Below are 20,974 nucleotides of genomic sequence, written 5' to 3'. Positions count from 1 at the left end.
TAATTGATGATAAGGCACTCGTGATAGCAATGCGAAGCACTTAGCACTCCTCGCATACTTTTTCCGGTGAACATTGCTGTTGCTCAAGCTGCCGCGGCGATGCCAGCTTGCGACATGAAGTTCAACGTCTCTAGCCTTTCGTATACAAAATTACCAGCCTAGCAACTGATTTCAGTGTTGTTACAGCACCGATATAGGTGGCAGCATGCTGTTACATTTACCATTACTCCCATTCTTACCATTACTCTAACATCAAACTGCTACCATTGCTCTAAAGCCATAAAGCATACCCCTCTCATCAGTTGTAGTGGTGGTTTTCAACAGCTTTGCTGGACATCAACTTTCGCAGAGCTGTGATGGCGAGTTTCTTTATGACATAAAACGTAGTGCAACCTACAAAAAGCTGCCATTCAACCCACGATAGAGAAAGATATAAAGAGCTGTGGGTGATATCTTTATCTTTATACGAACTTAATTCAGCCCACGATGATGTTTAGCCGCTTATGAAATTATAGCATTTACTCTGACAGCTTGTGAACAAAGTTCATGTGCCTGTATGCCATGTGTCAAAGATTTCATGCAGCTCTAAAGAAGCTGATCATTCTGGAACGTGTGTGTTCCTAGGACAGCCTTTAACCACAAGACTTTTACTTTAGCAAGCTACCGTGCCTGTGCTGCCATGCCCAAGTGATGCTTAAGGAACCTTGTTGTTGAACATTTCTTGGGGTTAGGATGAGGTAGAATGCTTAGGAAGAACCGACCTGATTTGGCAGAAATGTGTGATGGTTCAAGACATCTTTTCGTGTGACTGTGAATTTACCAAGTTTGCAGTTTCGGTACCATTGCACAAAACGTCCGAGACATTGTGCGCACTTGTGACTACAGCCTTGTAAGAAACCGAGTGTGCGAAATCTGTCAACGCAGAGGATGGCACTGTGCGAATGTACCTGCGTGGCCGCCCCATTGTGATGCACATTCCGAGCGAGCAGCTACATGACTACAGTCTCATGAAGGTCAACAGTGCGCCATCGCAGAGGCTCAAGCTGGAGTGGGTGTATCCTTGACCGTGATTTGTGTGAGAAAGGCATGCCAGTTGGTTTGCTAGCACTGTAGGTTTTGGTATGGTCTCTTGCGACGTCACATCACGTCCCATCTCCGCATTGTGTCTTGATGTACCCACGGATATGTCAAGATCGTGGCCCATCATGGTGAAGAAGTGGCAGTAATATTAAGACCGCATAAACTCTTTTCGCAGATGCTCACTGAAAGAATGAGCAGGAGATATTCAATCTCTGCTTCTCACTTATTGTCCTACAAGTTTGAGTTCTCCATCGAATTCATTTACAGCTTGGCAAACTCAAGTCTCACAATGTGCAGCTGCCAGCAAGCTTAATTGCTCGATTTATGCATCTCGGGCACATTGGATGCAGAACTGCGGATAGCATAATTGTGCTACATTACCTACATTAACCAATATGTTTCAACAGCTGCGATGGCTTGCAACCAATGTTACCAAGATGTAATTGCTACAGGATGCTGGTTTCATATTTAATCCTCAGTGTTCTTGAATATTGAATCACAATAGACTTAACTATGCAATGGCATAGCTATCCTATTATAGGGGACAGTCCTACACGAGGAAGGCTTTGCTTTAGCTGCGAAAAAAAAATACCCTAGGCTTTACCTCAATACCTACATTACGGAAAATAGTGATGCAGTTCTTTTTTGTTTAAGTTGAAGTCCATCTCAATGTAAGTGTTACCCAGTGTCTTGCAAAACAAGCATTTGTTTAGGGAAGGAAATGGGGGAAGAATGGTAGCTTGAGAATTAGGCGTGGTACTGTCCGTCGAATGTTGGCTTCTCTGCCATTGCCTGCACTCCTTGTGTTCTTGACTCGAGACCAGCTACGGGTACCGGGGCCGCGACTGTCGGGCCAACCTGTTCCTCTTGCCCACGGGCGAGATGGTCTACTTCATAGCGGCCGTGGTGGTCCTCTACAATGTGGAGGAGCAGATTCAGCGGCACTACCTGGGACACACGGACGACATCAAGTGGTGAGCACATATTGGAAGGCTTACACAGGGTGCTGGGTCTGATTGGTTGGTTACTTGGCACGCAAGGCTTCCTGCTAGTGCCAAGTAGAAGAAGAATCAGGGGGAACTGAGGGGCTCGACATTTAGTTGCGTAACCAAGCCAAGCCATGCATGAAAGCCAACAAAATCTAGCTTTGCTAGTGGGAAGATGAAGCATAGCTCAGTGGAGGGCTCTGGAGTAATTCTTGCCTTGTTGGGCTGTTCAACGAGCATCAAAATTTAAGCCTATGAGCACTTTAGTGTTGCGCTTGCATCAGAATGCAGCGATACAGGCCGGGAATTGTACCCCTGACCTCACACTTGGCAACAGAACACCATAGCCACTGGGACATTGCAGTGGGTGTTTTTTTTTTTTTAGTTGGCAAGACACACACAGTTGTGCCCTTGCAAACACACAGGGAAACACTCGACACTCTGCAGAGGTGCAAAGTGCACTAATTGGCAAGTACATCGTTAGGATGGATAGTTGGGCGTGTTGGTTAAGCATGATTTCTGAAGTGAAGACGCTAATCTGGCAAGTACATATCTGCAGATCAGAAAATGTATAAATCTCACCACTAGCAGCTTGTTTTCTTTTTTTTTTAAGTGTGCAGTTGTTCATCTAGTTCAGTTCCTTTGTAGTCGTGTACACGTAGGCCATCTGCATATTCAGCATGCAACTAACTGACAAGTGGCATGTGCGCTTAGATTTCTCTTTCTCTTCCATATTCCAGCCTTGCAGTCCATCCAAATAAGCTCCTGATCGCAACAGGTCAGGTAGCAAGTATAGACAGACGAGAGAGAAAGGTACGTCTTCTTTTTTGTTTCTTTGATTCTTAGTTGTTTAAATATTTTTTTTTCTACATTCGTCAGTGCATTCTGGCTTGTTTTATTGAGCACGTTCACATTACTTAAGTTTACACTCCATTTAGAGTCTAATTTTTCTGTACCAATACCACAAATTCGGGGTGCACTCAAACTTAAAAGGAAGCATCACATCAAATTGATCGTTGTTTTCTGCCTGACAGAAATGCGGACACGGGTCTGCAAGAAAAATACTTTTTTATCCACTGTTCCAAAGGATTTACTTTAAATACTTCAAAACAGTGCGTAAAAAAAGCATTTGCAACTAAATCACTGTACATCATATTATGCTGCTATCTCCGAACGATTGAATACATACTCACAGTAAACAATCATCAATCATGGCAAGGTGGTATTGCAACAACTAGTATTCGAACACTATCTACAGACCAAATTGAGTGGTTTTGGCACGTAAAATCGCAGAAATTAATCAAATGCACACAAGGAGCTGCTGGCTTGTTCTTTTTATTCTCCAAGGTGCATGTCCCGGTAAACAGCTGAATTGTGAAATTCCACATTAACACTGATTACATGTTAATGGATTAAAAAAGTGGTGTAAGGAAACTTTACATGTCAAGGTCCTTTAGAATGACATTCTGTCAACACGTCAGACAGGTAGGGGCTTTGACATTGTGCTGTTCAAGGATCAGAAGAGAACATGTGACTTTTTACTCATCGTCTTTCAGCTTATTACACTGACTGCACACCAACCCCATTGTGATGATACACAAAAGAAGCAAAAAATCGACAATAAACACGGTGCAACAAGATGAGAACAATAGCTTTTAACAATTGAATGAGAATAAAATGTGTGATCTTGTTGGGAGCTTTGTGGAGAACAGGTTTAACACACTCAGAGAAATCAAGGGCAGTTCCAAATGCTCCCTCATTTTAGATGGAGCACACGGGAATATAGTTTCGTTTTATAGGAGTCATTGCCTCCCACGTTAAGTGGCTGCTTCACTGTGGAGGGGATTGCACTGTAAGTGATCAGATGGCACATTCACTCTTCTTGCACCCACTGTCGGGACTGATGGATTGTTCCAGTGGCAGACCGCCGAAATAAGTTCTTGTCATGCGCACACATTAACCCTCGCACATCATCCAGGCTTCTGCTTGCACCTAGGAAATGTGGCACAAAGCGTGTGTAGAGCTACCAGTAGTTACACGTTGTTATGCAGTCGTGATGGATGCCAGCAGGCGGACAAGAAATGATGAATGGAAGGAATTTACTTATTCAGGTGCTGATAGGCTAGTTCGTAATTCATGACTTAGTTATAACTAACGCATTTGAAGAATAAATAAATATGGAAACATGAAAAATCAGGATGCACAACAAAGCGCTGTGTGTGTCCCCATTTTTTCGGGGCCCATGTTTTCTCACGTGTGCCACTTATAACTAAGCAAGAAACTTTGAGCTCTTTATTTGGTAATCTTCGTCCCAGATGAAGAAACACTACAACTCAGTGGTGGCTATATTGACAGTTTGGTCGATGGTTTGGGAAATTTTGGGAAGTTTCATGCTTGCAGATGTGCAGTTATCAAAGCCTGCTGGCTTGGATGAGTGAAAGCCAAGTAGGATATTTCGACTACAGAATGAGATGTGCACTTGAAGCTTACCTTTGAGACGTGGGCCACAATAGTGTAAAAATATTCCAATGTGTTTTTATTCCAAATCGCCCATTAGCCCTCCACGATCGGCCAAAATGGCTTGGGCTCTGCCCATGGGCTGGACCTGAACCATTATGACTTATCACGGAGGGCTAATGACTAATTTGTAATGAAAACAGATTGGAATAGTTTTACGTTATACCGGCCCATGTTTTCTGTAGCTTTTGAATTAAGCCCGAGATAGGAGAGTTCCATTATTGTTGCTACTGAACAGTTATGTGAGCTACTTCCAGTTTTGAGGCATTGAAAACATTAAGCTTCTGAGAATTTTAAATGTTATCTAAGATAGCAGACTCTCAGCCTTGCTGCCCTTGAACACTTATGGGAGCTGTTTACAACTGTTAGAACAGATTGGACAGTTTTTCAGATAAGCTTTAAATGTGGTAAAAAAAAAAAGTACCCCATCCATGTTACTTTTGAAAGAACAACTTCGACCGCCTCTACAACCAAATTACCTGTATAAAGATTCTACTGTTCGAGGGTTCTGTCGTGAGGTGTGTGTGGTGCATGACCCATGCAATGAAGTGACCTGTATAACAAATGATACTGGAGGCTCCAAGTACTGCTTCATTATAAAGGCATTCGACTGCATGTAAAAACTGTATGCAGCTTAAGCTAAATTAAAGAAATTTCAGTCCTTCTTCGTTCAAGTGCTTTTAGTGCTAAGCTACCGTCGAAATAGTGCCATGACATGCTTCTTAGTAAGTAATACATTGCCGTTATATAATTGCTATCACATGCTGTGCACTGCTGTTAATGCCAAGCACATAGTATGGTGTGGTGTGCTCTTAAGCGATGAAAATACAGCAAACTGTCATTATATAGTTTGTTTACAATTGAAATGGAATTGCTTTAGAAACGTGTAGTTACAGCTATTTAGGCACATTTTATTTCGCAGCTGCTGTTCGAACTCCGATTAAACTGTCGTGACACTTTGCATTGGTTCAGCCATAGTCTCTCCGTTTTGGTTTATTTACTTGTTTTTCGCATTCACTTTGTCATTAGCTTGCAACATGACAAAACTTTATTGCGACCGCGTGGTCATGAGCGTCCACGGAGTCTGCAAATGAACTTCGTACATTGCCCGATAGTTTTAGAATGACGTACTGCAAAGTGACAAAGCTTGTCCCCAATTTCGAGCACAGAACCGGCGCACAGAGATAAGGCCAGAGGAAGAGGGTTTTATGGTGAGTTATCAGGGGCACTGGCTTTTTTGCAAAAAGCAATTCCCTTTTCACGCATTTTTCCCCCCCCTTTGTTCGTGGCTCGTCACGCGTGCAGCCTCTGTGCACCGTCATTGTCACGTCACGTCACGTCACTGCTGCTGTCGCCACTGTCACGTGCATTTTTGTCGGGATTTTATTTTTTTCCCCTTGCGAGCCGCTCACGTTACCTTATTGTACGCACCACGCTTCTGTCGTAAACTGCACCCCGGGCGTCTGAGTGCTGCTGCATGACTTGTTCTCGTACGCCGACACGCAGCCGAGGCCACCGTTTGCAGTGGCACTCCTGTGCGACTGCGTTAGAGCCTTTTGCAGGCCACAACAAAACTACTGACAGCATGCCTATTGAGCCATGCACATGTCGTGATGGGCACAACAGCAACAAACGCTCTTTTTCCTCAGCCAGTCTCACAGGATGACCTTCTAAACATTTGGCCTGGTGACACTAGCTGTAGATGTACTTGATTTTCCATGACTTAAGAATAAAAGTTGCCTCTTTTTCTTTTCCTTTTCTTTTCTTTTTTTTTTCATAGTCACCTAGATGTGCTTCTTGAAATTTTATGAAATTCAGCACCACATACTTACTAATTAAAAGTTCAGATCAATTACTGTTAGTTCTTTTTATTTGTGAATATTTTCTGCACACAGTGATAATTTTTTATGTGAAAGCATGAGATAACAAGAAAGATACTGTTGCAGAATAATGTGTACTTGCTTGTACTTACAAGGGGAAAATAAAGGGCACAGACATTACAATAGCCAAGATGGTGCAGAAGGTCTTCAACCTTCTCTTCTTCAACATTGACTGGCACGATGTTTTGATCTTCAGTCTTGCAGCAATACCTTCAATATCGGGATAGCCTTCAGATATTGTGCTGCAGTGACATTGTTCACACTTCATGTCTCCATACTACTAACATTAGCAAAACCTCCTGCACATCACTGCACAGAACATGCGCACTGCTTCAGCACTTTAGCTTTTAATGCCATCACCTTTCGTTCGTTCTCCTGCACATCTGTGGTGAGTTGCTACCAGTGTTTACCTAAATTTCACATTTGTGTAGCGTTTGTCTCCTTATCATTAAAGGACCGGAAAAAGAATTAGGCCTGTTTTATAGCTTCATCGAACGCAAGCAGAAAGGATTAACGCCTCGTCAGACTTGTAGCTTGAAAAACTGGGACGCAAGCAACTGAACAGGTGCGCTGCTGCGCAGATCATTCATGGTGGCCTATCTGAGTGGCAGTTTTGAATTTGTCTTGTAAACAAATCGGTTTGTACATTGGAGCTTAAATACCTGTGTGTTGAGCAGGAGGCATTTCTAAAGTAACTTGTTATGCTCAAATTTCACGTCCAACCATGCAAGCACATGCGCGACAGCTTTCATCAAGCACAACCTAAAGCTAGTGTGCAACCGAGACTTCACCTCTCGGGGAAAAAAGAAAAAAAAGGAAAGTTACCAGCAGACGACTCCTTATCAAGCACTTCTGGATGTAGTGTTGCAACGATAAAATACAGTGCAGCATCAATCTGTACTGCTCCCATTTCAGTTTGTTTTGAATGCGAACCAACTTGTCTTTAGTGTGCCATACGATTATGCCAGACATGCTCTTAGAAGATTTTTAGTGAAGGAGATGCGGATTGTCGTAGTGTAGTAAGAGAGGTCCCCAGTGAACACACCACTGGGTGTAGGCATCTTATGGACACCAGAGCACACACAACATGCATCACAAAATCCAACAGCATTGCTATTTCGCTCATGTCGGTTGCACTCGCAAGCGCCTGACTTCTTGTTTGGAAAGCAAGTGCTTGCTTCTTAGTACAGTCGCTTTCAGGTCTCTACAGAGTGACTGTGCTGAACGTGGAAAAAGTCCGCTGTGTCATACTGTGTTACAATCAATTGCACAGAAAAAAGCTTTGTGTTAATACGTGGAGCTTCGCAGCAACTAGTCTAAGCAACTGAACAAATTTTCAACAGCTGTTTTTCAACTGTAACAGCGTTCTTGGATTTCAACAAAACATAGGCACATTACCGTAGCTTCCATTTACACTGCACCAAATTGTTATTTGATGCGCTCCAGATATTCTAATGAGATCTAAAGTTTAAAAACTGAAGCATGTGTGAAGATGGAAATAAAGGAATGCATTTCATATTTTTTTTGATAGATGATTGCAGCTGTGATTGCGTGTTGCACGCTAAGTGGTTGCAGCCACTTTCAAACATATGTGAAGTAACACTAGTGCATTCACTGATGACTGCTGCTACACAGGGGCACATTTTGGTGAACATAGCTGCCAAATCTGTAAGCCAGTTCAAATTGTGGTGCAGCCCCCAAATGTGAACTACAAATAAACTTCGGACAGAATTTTGTGCAATGCAGCTAAGATGTCTTTTTTTTTTCTCTCTCTCTTTTTCTCTGCCTCGAAAACCCCCCCTTCTATAGCCACGTGTCATCAGCCGGGTAATTAAAAGACATTTTCTCTGGTGCACACTTCTTTGTCCCCTGCATCACCCTTTTCTTTACTGCCAGAGCCTGCACACTTATATCTTGCAAGGCGTAGTTGAATGCATGAGGTGAAGCATGTCTGGTTGTTGAGTTCTTCTATCTGATCTGGCACCTTATCAGCCTGCCTGCATAGTGCTGTCTGAATTATGAATTTATGTTCCTTGGGCTATCTTTTTTGTTGTTAATGTTTCTTAAAAATGTTACACTCACACATGCTATGCAGATGGGGGAGGGCATTATGGAACTGTTAAACCATCAATGTTCATTGCTACGCCTCGGTGTGCATCCCCGAATTCGAAGAGGTAGTGCCGCCATGAAGTAATCGAGTTGAACCACAACTACACACCTGTTCTTGTGCATACCTGGTCTTTGCCTGAACATGCATAGGTGTGTGTGCGTGTGCGTGTGTGTGTGTGGTGATGTAATGGCGTGCTTTCTGTTTTGCGGCTGTGCTGTTTGCCTGTAGTAGACTTCTGTCTGCTTTAGGGCTGACTGCATTGTGCTGCATAGCATCAGACTTTGGAACAGTTGATAGCGACTCGTGTTGACCGTACTACGTATTGTTTATCCATTGAACAATAGGTGGGTACGATAGTGTGATGCTTATTGTACAGTTCACTTGAGTGTAAACTGAAAGGGCTTTGGGCCGGTTAAAGGAGTGCAGTTGTTTTAAGTCGGTAACCAGATGGTAACTGTGAGAATGGCTAGGTGAGCTGCTTGCAGTGACTGGGATGCAAGTTTTGGATGGCCTTGCCAGGTCTGTCACCCTGATTGAGTGGAGCTAGGACTGCTTTGCCTGAGCTTAATTTGTAAACTCATTGTAGCTGATGATTTCTCAAAAAATTGTGTAGGTAGAATAATTTAATTCTGCAAATTAATTATTAACTTCTTTTTAAATACTAGGCCAGAGTCTTGCATTTGTAAAGTTGTGGCAGTTAGAGTTGATCTATGCTCTTGTGGGATGAAATATAGGTTGTATTTTGAAATATTCAGTCTAGTCTGTCATTCACAGCTGCCAACTTTTAAAACAAATTTTTCTCATCAGTATCTTCTTTTTTTATTATTAAAGTTATTTATAATTGGGATGATAATAAGTCATCTAGACTTTCTTCTTTATCCTTTCTGTGGGCTCCAGCTGTTCAACTCAGTTCAGTCTGCTCAATGTGTAGAACAGGTAGCTTTATTTTTCACTGGCCTTACTTGTTCTTGCAATGTTGTCTGTATATGCAGCATTGATGACAGTTGGTCCTTTTCTATTGCTGGCTTCCCTGCCTGACGCATAGTTGTAGAACCATCCTGTGTCACCAAGCATGTGGCAGCTTGTAGGCTGGCCACCAGGGCAGTAGTCTCAAACATGTTACCTGCGCAGTATTTTCTACCGTCTTCACTGTCTCTCAACATCTCAAACTACACTGGAGCACTCCACCTTCCTCCATGCTTTGCAATGTTCTATAGTAGTCAATTTTGTTGCTCACAATTGTGAGCTTTCAGTTTGTTGCATATGCAGTTACGATTCATTGAACTGCCATAAGAGTTTAACATAGTTGAGAAGCTCTTTCTTCTTATTATTAATTGTTATTTTTTTGCCTCAATAATGCTGGGTCCTAGATAGTCACATTCTGCTGAGTGCAAAAATGCGGATTGTTGAGTCATTTGCAGAATTCTTGAGCCGTTGTTCACCATTAAAGTGTATGTGGAACAAGGGTGAAGTAAGAGAACTTAAGCGGTTGTCGTTACTTTTACCTAATTTAAGAAGAGTGGTGATGAGAAAAGTGCCTGCGTCATCTGCCTTGATTTGTGCTGTTGTGCTGTCGTCTGCACCGTTGTTAGGTTGTCGGCTTTGAATCGGCTAGAGCAACTTCACATGCTTGTGCGCCTTCGTGTTCACATTTTGTGAGTGCTCTCGTAAGCCCTAGCAATAGTGCAATCTGGGGAAGTAAAACTACCTTACTGTAAGATAGAGGGGCTCTTTTTCTCAGATACCTTCTTTTCAGCCACTGCTCCAATGCTGCAGCTTCAGCAGGTTTTTGTCTTTCTCACCTGTAGCTTGCATCCCGACATGAGTTTGAGACTGCTGCCCTGGGGTAGTGCAGCTTGTGTGTGAGCACATTTGTGTCCTGCCTGCTGCTTTTTGCTGCAGTGGCTTTGCACCCATTGCTGCACTGCAAATTATGTTTCCCATTTTGCTTGGAGAGGATGCTCAAGTACTGCGATTTCAGTTGCGTAACCATTGGTGTCAAAAGGGTACGAGAGACACAGAACCTGTGAAAAAGGCTAAATATTCTGCAGTATTGGCATGACACCCGGGATACAGATTTACAGTGTGCGCTTGTATGTGCAACCAACATTCTTCTGTACTGTTGTACTAATTACTGGCTGCGGGTACAGACTTTTGAGAACCTCACTTCTTTTTCTAGAACTTGTGCCCCATAATCTCCTTGCACCAATTTTTCGCATGATGGCTTTAAAAAAATTTAAAAAAAGGAAAATTTTGCTTGTCACAGAGAGGACTTCTTGTGAAATCAGACACATAGCTTTTCAAAGAAAGTTCATTCTGCTGCTATAGAGTGTGGGGCCTCATGTGAGATGCTTTATTTGATGCCATGGTATGTAGTAGTGACTGGGAAAACCGTTTCATTTGTGAAAAGGTGTTAACAGATCCTCTTAATGTTAATGAAGGACTTCACTCACGGAATACGCTTTCCTCTGCTGTAATCATTGACATCTGAATGAGAGCAGCTTTTTTACACGCAACTGGCATCTAAAAGTCACTTCAAGGTCATTTTATAAACTTTACACGTGTGTCTGAAAAAGTGAGCCATTCCAAAAAGTAAATTTTGTGTCATTGGGTGTCACTGTGTTCTTGGGTGCTCAACTCAATAATAAGATAGCTCATCATTCAGAACTTATACTTTTTAGTCTGAAGTTGAACAAAATGTCACATTGACAAGTGCATTATCTTTTCGCACTTTCATGTGTTGCGCTTATAGGGACTGACAACCAATTTTCATGGTAGCCATTTTTCTTTAGCGCAATGGAAAGCTTACCAGTCGGAGTGTCTAATGATGAAGTGCTAACATGTAAAATGCCGTGGAACACTTTCTATCAAAATTTTTCGGTCTACAGTAAGGATGTAGTTGTTCACTGGAAGCATGCTGAAAGTGGCAATAGGTGAGCGCGATAGCGATTCTATGCCCGCATTAGTGGGAGGCAGACAACAAGTGTGGCCTGTAACAAAGTATGATTTTGTTTATCAAGTCGATGTTCATGCGATTCATGTTTTCCGGATTGTGAAATGATTCCTGTGATAATAGCCACATGTTTTTCTGATTTCCTGTCCAAGTGCTTTGGTATTTAACCAGTCAACACGAGACCAGTCGGACCAAAAACAAAATGACACCTTTACACCTGATACGGAGTTAGCGTGTTGCCGTAGCCATGCATGCCTTTTTGATTTCCGGAGCATAGAATAATGCGCGAGTATCTGATAGTATACCAACTGCAGTTTTATGCAATAATTATGATGTACTTAATAACAGTCGACTTACGTACAGTAATCTCATAGAATACATCCGAAGTACCAAGATTCCACTGCCAGGTGTCGCCACTTACTGGTTTTTAAGACTTTCTTTGCCAGTTTAAAATTATATTTCATACTTAAATCGCAAACAGCATGCTGGGTTCTCTTACTATAAATCATGGTCCTTTCATTTCCATCAACGTCTCACAACACATTCTGGCCAGTTGTCAGTCTCTTTAAGGAGAGTCAGTTTTGCATTTCAGCTAGTGCCCTGTCAAAAAGGATAAAAGGGAAAGGCTGGTGCAGCTGTGCTTAAACCCAGGCTTGAGCATCCTCTCGTGGCTGTTGGCGTTTCTCCGCTTCTGCGATGACTTTTCGAGATTCCACGCTATACCATTTCTAATGACAGCACATTGGTGCGCACTCTACGTGCGGTCCCTGTGCGTGCTCCTTGTTCCAGCCTCATGTCAGGATATGGGACTCCGTCAGCCTCAACACGTTGCACGTCATCGGAGTTGGCGACTTTGAACGAGCGGTCAGCTGCATTGCGTTCTCAAAGATGGTGAGCACTTTGTTTCCCAGCCCATGTCTTGTAAACAACTCTCCAGTGGTTGGGCTCAGGCGTCATGCATTCATTTTGTGTGTCTTCATTTTCTCTGCATCTTTGCCTTGATTGTCATGCCATCCTTCTTTCACTTGTTGTACTTGAAGTGAAAAACAGGACAGGTATGTCAAGAATGAAGAGGAGCATCAGCTTTGTGTGTTATAAAAAGGAGCATTGCAAACGATCGATGTGAGGACGCTTATCTTCTCCATCTGTCTGCAGTGCTTTTTCTATTGTGAATGTTAACAAGCTGACCCAGATTTGCATTTGGACCTGTTACCTTTGCTTCTTTGTGTTGCATTTGTATTACTAATGGTGGCGGTACTCAATGTTTGGACAAAGGGTAAGCATAATATTTCTGTGCTATAGTACCCTTGTGATGTTCTCATAAGAGGTACAGTTTTTGTCAAAAGTACTGAAACCACTATGCTGATTAACCAGACCTGTTGTCTTGTCACGTGCTAGGACCCCTCTGGTGCTTGAAAGCTCTGAAGGTTGAGAGAACTACAGAGTTCCTGCTACAAGGCTCAGTAACAGTTCTTGTTGCTCATTGGGTGCCCTCAAAACTTTTGGCAAAGACTACACCAATACCTCCTGCCTGTTAAAACATGCTGTTTGCAGCTTATTTAAAAACCTGCTGTGGTTCCATTGTGTTGGCAAGCTGGCTGGCAAGAAATCCAGCTTGAAAATGAGAAATAAAGCCACTTGAAATCCAGCTTGAAATGAGTATTGTGTAGTCTAGAAGGCATGTGTAAGCATTTTTCTTGCATGTTGGCTTAGCTTATTGCAGCCGTAATTATTGATATTGAGTGGATCGATATTGCAATATATCACCTTCTGTAACCAGTGTAGATGCAGTGCTTTCAGGAAAGGAATGTGCAACTGCACAATATTGTTAACTTCACATTCACTCAAGCTGGGTAGGCTTGACATCATTATTTTTCTGGCGAATACTAATATGGAGAAATCATTCTTGAGAAAGAAATTTTTGTTTTCTCGATGCCTATTGATTGGTCAGGACACTACTGAATAGTGGGCATTGTGTTTGTAAGCGGTTACAGTGAGAGTTTGTATATATCAAATTTCTGATGTTAACATTGGGATCCTTCTGTTTTTTTCTAAGGCCCATCGCTCTTACAGAACATGGTACGCTCACGTTCACATCAGCTTTATTATGCTGTGGAAGCTCTTCAGGGAAGCTGTTATTTGGCGCAAGAACCTTGAGACGAGGATATAAAATGAATAAAAACATACAGGCATCTTCAGTCTGTGTCCTCGTCTCAAGGTCGGCTTGTTCTTTTCTGGGGGGCCGTGGGGGCGGGGGGAGGGGAGTGTGTGTGCTACGCACTAATTTCCATGTTGTACCAATAGGCCCATAGCTCAGAGCCTGCTAAAGCTCCCTGGGATGTCACATTCTTTTACCCATTCATCAATGCATCTGTGGATGTCTCTTACCATCTCTCGATGACTTAAGGTATGCAGCATGGCTTTGTTGGCTCTCTACTCTCTGCAGGACGGTGGCTCCATCCTGTGTGCAGTAGACGACTCGAGCGAACACACCATTTCTCTCTGGGACTGGCAACGAGGAGAGAAGGGGGTGAAGATTACGGAGACAAAGGTACAGGCAGCTTCCTGATTGCACTCCTCATGCTTTGGCTGTGTAATCGCTGTGGCCACTTTTGCCGGCCTCAGTTATTGTAGACCCTCTCCCCAATATAGTTTTCCGGAATGGTCTGTAATGTATATTTAATTGATGACATTGGCACTTAATAAGCTTGAAGCGTGAACACTTAATTTATGTCTACGGTTGATTTGCTTGTGCACCTGCAGCTTTGAGTGTATTGATTCACTAACGGTTGAGTATATAGAGCTTTAGCATCAAGTTACGTTTTGCACACTAAGCCCTGAAGTACATATTCTGCAAAGTTTTGAATTACGGAAAAGTATGATAGTTACCAATATGCTATGCCTTCGTGCCTAAACAGTTTTTCTTGTCGGCGTTCTTAGACCTGGAGAAAGCATATGCAGGGTGTCTACCAACCGGGAAAACCGGGAATTCCCTGGGATTTTGAGCAGTCTTGAAAAACTCAGGGAAAATTCAGGTGATTTGTGCTTCGATCAGGGAAAATTAGCTGTAATTTTATTGAAAGGGAACCCAAAGTCACAGTAATGCTGTCTCGAGTAACAGAGAGGAATCGTAACGAATTGTCTTTGGCGCCGCGTAGTCGGCTGGAGGAGTTGCCAGAGTACAGTCAACGAGCGACTTTCCAGACGCCAGTTAATTCGGACGGCTTCGCGGCACCACTACGTGCCCCATAGGGTCAGTGTATAAGAACTTCTGAAATTTCGGACGGAAGAACCCTTCGCCGTCCGATTTTCCGGACTTTCTGCCGTGGCCGCAGGTCCGAAACGGCATTAATAAAAGCCACAACCGCCGCCTGTTGGATAACCTCGCCCCCTCGAACCGGCACACTCGCACGCAGATCCGCTGGCAGCCGTAGCCACCACCGCAGCAGTGCTAGGCCTAGCTGTTTCGAGGTTCGGTGTTAAGCTTCTTGCCATTCTGTACCGTGTTTTTCATTGAAAGAATTCGCCGCTGTCAGCAATGGCACCGACACCGCCTTTGTGGTCATCGAAGTTCGGAAAGCACGGCGCATTGCATAATGCCGGTTCCCGAACATCAGCTTCACCTCATTACAGCAATGTTACGCTGTGAAGCATAACAAGTGTGGGAAGGGGCAACTAACTGTCACGGGATACGGTATCTATTCCTTAATTATACACGCGTGCACCCGTCATATTCTGTCACAGTACGAGCACCGATATGCCTAATAAGTGTACTGACAGGCCTTCAGAGCTTTTTCGGGCGTGCCTGTGGCGATTTGAGCCCTTAAGGGCTGTAAAAGACATGCATTCATTTTTTCTGACATTTTCGCGGCCCCTAGAGAGTCCGAAAAATCGGTCACTAACTGCACAACTGTCCAAGAGGATGCTTCAAATAGTCCGTGTGGCAAACGCGTAGCCGAAGGAGAACAAGAAGACAAAGGACCTATACGCATTGAGAAATGAACAGGAAAGGAAGCATGCCTCTGCTATTTTGAAGGAGCTTGGACTCTAAAAGCAATGTTGGCTGACACCGAGATGCAGGTGTCCCTCATCCAAGCAAAAAACTCTTTAAAACAGTGAAACGCAACACTGAGACATTGTGCGTGGGCTGAGAGTGTGTCAGGACAGTTGAGGTTGACTTACCAGCTGTTACGAGAGAATCTCACTTGTGATAAAATTCAGGCCTCATACCAATTAGCTTGCTATCAGTTGATAGAAATAGCTAATATTCGATAATATTCTGTATGCATCTCTTTTTTATTCGTATTTGAGAATGTTCGACTCAATTTGCGAGCGGTAGTGTTTATTTTATCCAAAAAGAAAACAGAAGGGAGGGGCTAGTAAAATGCACAGCGATTAAATATCTCCAAAAGAAATAGTAAATTCTTTCGGAGATATTTAATTGCTGTGCATTTTACTAGCCCCTCCCTTCTGTTTTCTTTTTGGATAAAATAAACACTACCACTTACTATTAAAATTAGATTAAGCTTTAGAGGCTTGATTGTGCAACATTTTGACGAGACACACAGAAGAGAAACACACACCACAGAGCGCTCTGTCGTGTGTGTTTCTCTTCTGTGTGTGTCGTCCAAATGTTGCGCAATCGAGCCTCTAATACGGTATACCAACACGCCCAGTTGTCAACCTTGGATTAAGTTGTTTTTTATTTTCTAACATGCTTACTAGAGAGTGACGCCATTGGGCAACATGATGTAGGGAGCCCGTGTTGACATAAAACAAAGTTCTGTGTCACTGTCACTCGGGAAATATTGCAAAGGCACTCGGGGAAAAGCTGGAAAACTCGGGGAATTTGGGAATGTCAACTTGATAGACGCCCTGCATATGTTGGCGTTTCGGAATCCTTCGTAGTCCAGCTGGAATGGGTGCCCGAGGCAACTTGAATCGAAGTTATCTCCTAAATTGCACATTCCGTGTTCGAGTTGGTAACATCTTATCTCGTGCATTTACCCAAGAGACATGTGTACCACAATGAGGTGTGCTGAGTTGCACTCCATTTGTTGTAAAAATGAACTCTCTCCGTAGTGGCGTACCATGCACAATGTTTCATTCTGTGTATGTGGAAGATGTGCAAATCGGTTAAAAATCCTGTAATCTTGCTATCTGCGAGTGGCAGGTGCAGCTTGGCCTCAAGAAGATTTCTAAGTGGGCAGACAGGAATGGATTTAGACTAAACCCACAAAAAGGCATGCGCATCCTCTTCTCGAACAGGAGGTGTACTGCCGGACCCCGTGATAGATCTCAATGGAGAACGGCTATGTGCAAGCCATGAACATAAATTCTTAGGAGTTAATTTAGGCTGCAAGTTAACTTTTCTCCCGCACCTGAAGTATATGAAAATAAAGTGCCTGAAGGCTATAAATTTGCTGAAGCTCTTGTCATGGACATCATGGGGAAGCGACAGTACATGCCTCCTTAGCTTATACAGAAGCCTTATACGGTCACGCCTTGACTATGGAGCCTTAGTTTATAACTCTGCAACATCTAGTGCTTTAAAGATGTTGGACCCCGTTCACCATCTGGGCATCCGACTCGCTACAGGTTCCTTCAGGACTAGCCCTGTAGAAAGCCTGTATGTTGAGTTGGATGAATAGTCCAATGAGCGTATTTTATCCTATTCCCTAAGACAGACAGACAGACAGACAAACAACTTTAATGACAAGGTCCTGAGAAGCTTTGCCCTATTCCCTATTCCCTAAGGGGAAAGGCAGATGTAGAACACCCATGCCGTACCACTGTAAGCGACTTATCGCCTGCCAGGCTTTATAGAAACCGTCCGTCATGACTCCTTTGTCCCGGCATTTAGAAGCGTCGACTGAAGAAACATGCATGCTATTTCAAGAGAATCTCCTAATGACTCCCAGTCGGCTTCCACCACCTTAGAAGTCGCAGACTGTTGAGTGTGATGTCCCTTTTATAGAGATTTCCAAATGTCCACCTGAGACTCGTATACATACGTTCCCACTTCGTTGAACTTCAGGCGAAGTACTCATGTGCAGAATTTACAAGGACGCTTCCAAATCTCTTACTGGTGTTGCTTACAGAGCTTTGGGATCGTTTGTTTTAGTGTTCGGTGCACTAAATCTGCATACAAGTATTTTCTCAGCAGAAGCATACGCAATCCTCTCAGCAGTTAAGCACATAAAGCTAATGAATCTAGCAAAAACAGTCATGTTCACAGACTCATTGAGCATCGTTGGAGCTCTAATGAATCTATGAAAACACAAGAATTCAGTTTTTAACTGACTGTATGGCTTGTTATGCTCCGCACCCGCAGTGGTGGCTTAGCGGCTTTGGTGTAGTGCTGCTAAGCACGGGGTTGCGGGGATCAAATCCCAGCCACGGCGGCTGCATTTTGATGGGGCCAAAATGCAAAAACACCCGTGTCCCATGCATTTGGGGGTATGTTAAAGATCCCCTGATGGTCAGAATTAATCTCGAGACTTCCACTATGGCGTGCCTCATAATTAAATCGTGGTTCTGCCACGTAAAACCCCTGAATTCAATTCAATTCAATTCAATTGTTATGCTCAGCTTAGATGGGCAAGCAAGTGATCGTAGTGTGCTGGCTACCTGGATAGAGGCTTAAAAGGCAATCTGTATAGACGCTTAGAAGGCAATGTAGCTACAGATGAAAATGTCACATGAGTAATTCTTGAATGTACGGACACATAGTTATCCCTCCCACATCCTTTCTTGCACTATGAGTTGCAGAAATATTGGTAAAGACAGTGGGATACTGAAGTGTCAAATAAGCTATATATGATCAAACCAAGAGTAGGGAAATGGGTATCGGAGAAAACAACAAGACACGAGGAAGTGCTTCTTTACCAGGCTAAGGATAGGACATACCCATGGAACACACTCGTACCGCCTTACTGGCCGCGATCTTCCGACATGCGATAGGTGTGGCGACGATCTTACAGTCCTCCATGCTCTTGTCCAGTGACCTGGAATAGAGGCCCGACGTAAAAAAGTACTTTTATCCCGCACGTCGTGAGCACATCCCTCTTCACCCAGCATTCTTTCTGAACCATGAGTCACTTTTTGATTTTAAGGCAGTCTTAAAGTTTTTAGCAGATGTAAATGCCTTATAAATCATTTGGCCAGGTTATCTGTAGCGCAGCCTTGCCTTGCAGGCTGCAACTGCAGTGCAAAATGTTTTTAAAAAACGTGCCTCTCAGCCCTTGAACTCAAGGACCTCTTGAGGCACTAGTGCTATTACATACATTTTACAATGTCATTGCTTTGTAACGGAACTTTTATGCTCGTAGCTCACATCATTAGTCATTGTCATTATTTTAATACTCATTGCACAATTGACAGTGACTTGTTTTAGGCCTTTCTACAGCCACATTGCATCTAACATTTTCAACTCACTGTCCACTTCATTCACAATACATTGAGAGCTCACCACCATATGTTGTGGCACTCTTTATCCATATCTGGCCCCTGGGCCAATAAAAATGACATATTATTATAATTATTACCGATGTGCTATGTACTTACATCAGTGTGAAAGAATGTAATCTGCCATTTTATCATTGGCATCGTAATTTGGGATTTGTTTTTACCATAAATGTTTAATGACTGGGTTCTTCTTCCTGAGTTACTATTTCCGTTCCTGTTAGCAAGTTGTTTAAATCTATTCACCCTAGTGGCTGAACATAATCATGCTTTTCAGACCTGTGTTGTCCTGCTCTGAATGTTGTCGTCTCATTTTTTATCTCATTATATTTTTGTGAAGGAAGGTTTGACGTGTTCCATGTTGTAATCGATTGCTAATTTGCTGCTTGTGATTATACACATTTACGATTTTGCTTGGTAATGGTTGCTGTGGGCCTTGGAGAATGAATGAATGTTCCCCATCTCTCTGTACTTTCATATTAACAAACAAAAAGGAATCAGCGTCATGGCTGCTACCGGTCACCTTACTTTTCAGGATAGATGGTTGAACTTTGATCAATAAACAAACAAATGAAAATTCGGTTCCTCAAACGTTCTGTGTTAATGCGGATACAATCAAGGTATCCAGCATTACGCAGCTTGACTTGCCCCAACACCTTGTCATAAATACAAGAATGGCAGGGTAGGGAGTGGGCAGTGATCTTTGAAAATATTTTTGCCTCTTGACAGAGTGCTTCGGATACGGTTCTGTCCGTGGAGTTCCACCCGATGGACCGGCACACCCTGGTGACACTTGGAAAAGGTCACATCCACTTCTGGGACATGGAGGGGGGAACACTCGCTAAGAAGCTTGGCCTCTTTGAGGTAATTGTGACTGGCATCACCGTTCCAGGGGTGCTACCACGATCTGGCAGCGTCTTTTCACCGATCTGGAGGCTCTTGTGTGTGTGTGCTTGCATGCTGTCACTTGATCGTATGCTGTTTGAGAATTATTTTTAATTTGGGAACAAACAAAGCCTCTAATTTATGTGACATGTTCTTGTTATTGCATTCATCAGCTAAAAGTGTTGGGCTCGACCAGAATAGGTTTGGGAGGTATACGCCTTTATAAAAAGGGAGCCTCAGTGACTAAAATAAAGCTGCTTAGAGAAAAAAAAATGTTAATGTGGCCATGTAAGTAGACTGCACGGCCCTTATTACATATAATAGGGAGGTGCGACATAAATACTGGTGAAGTATATTGTTTGTACCTTATTTAAGTGCAGTTGTTGCTCACTACTTCAGTAGGTACACTGGTAGACTGACTGGTGAAATCTGTCTATCACTTACACAAAGTAAAGGAAGCATACAAATGCACTTATGCATGCATCTGTTTTTCTCATCCTGTCCTTGTGCTGCTTGCCTCCTCCAGAACCACCAACTGCAAAGTAAACATTAGAAGTTTATCACTTTTGCGTGAATGTTATCGGTCACCGAATAGCTACCATACAACAGCAGTAGCATGGCCATAAAACCTGTCCTTTTTCAGTCCAGCACTTCCAAACTTAATGACACTTTTACAGTGCATCATTTTTGGTGAAGTGACCAGCCCATTTGAATCAGTGAGTTTATAAAACCATTTTGGAGGTTACTGCTCCAAGTTAGTGGTGCCCACAACTTTGCGCAGAGATTACGTGCATTTGGCAGAGATACTGATCTGGTTTGTCAGCTCCAAGTCCAGAAACCTGATGCTCAGAAGAGCAGGTTTAGTCAGCAAAATGCATTGATGTAACCATCTTATAGAGAAAGCAAAAAAGAAAAACAATTGATTAAATGGTCAGTTGAATGTGCTTCGAGATTTAACTTTCTGTCATACGTTTATTTCAGCTCTCCACTCCTGAAAACAGGTTTTTGTGCCATGGTGACATTAACAAAAAACGGTATGGAGGACAAGAAAAACTATTTTCTGAAAAGATCAAAAGCAGTAAATGAAGGAGACACTCAG

The 20,974-nt window shown here is 43.0% G+C and overlaps 1 protein-coding gene across 10 annotated transcripts in view; it reads left to right on the top strand.

The window, feature by feature from the left end:
* LOC126534122 (echinoderm microtubule-associated protein-like 2) overlaps positions 1–20,974 on the top strand; it is a 243,654-nt gene that overhangs the window by 177,581 nt on the left and 45,099 nt on the right. For 5 of the 10 annotated variants that reach the window (XM_055072681.2, XM_055072682.1, XM_055072680.1 and 2 more), the window contains 6 exons: positions 925–1,054; positions 1,905–2,054; positions 2,807–2,879; positions 12,265–12,417; positions 13,973–14,077; positions 19,720–19,854. In XM_055072681.2, coding sequence (XP_054928656.1) covers positions 925–1,054; positions 1,905–2,054; positions 2,807–2,879; positions 12,265–12,417; positions 13,973–14,077; positions 19,720–19,854 — 746 coding nt within the window. Of the gene's footprint in view, positions 1–924; positions 1,055–1,904; positions 2,055–2,806; positions 2,880–5,752; positions 5,795–8,272; positions 8,291–12,264; positions 12,418–13,972; positions 14,078–19,719; positions 19,855–20,974 lie in introns of all 10 variants that reach the window. The other 5 variants (XM_050181350.2, XM_050181347.2, XM_050181351.2 and 2 more) reach the window with 3 other exon arrangements.

The sequence above is a fragment of the Dermacentor andersoni genome, chromosome 7, assembly GCF_023375885.2.
Source record: "Dermacentor andersoni chromosome 7, qqDerAnde1_hic_scaffold, whole genome shotgun sequence".
NCBI classification, from domain to species: domain Eukaryota; kingdom Metazoa; phylum Arthropoda; class Arachnida; order Ixodida; family Ixodidae; genus Dermacentor; species Dermacentor andersoni.
The sequence above is the reverse complement of the archived record's forward strand: the minus strand, read 5'-3'. Positions and strand labels throughout refer to the sequence as shown.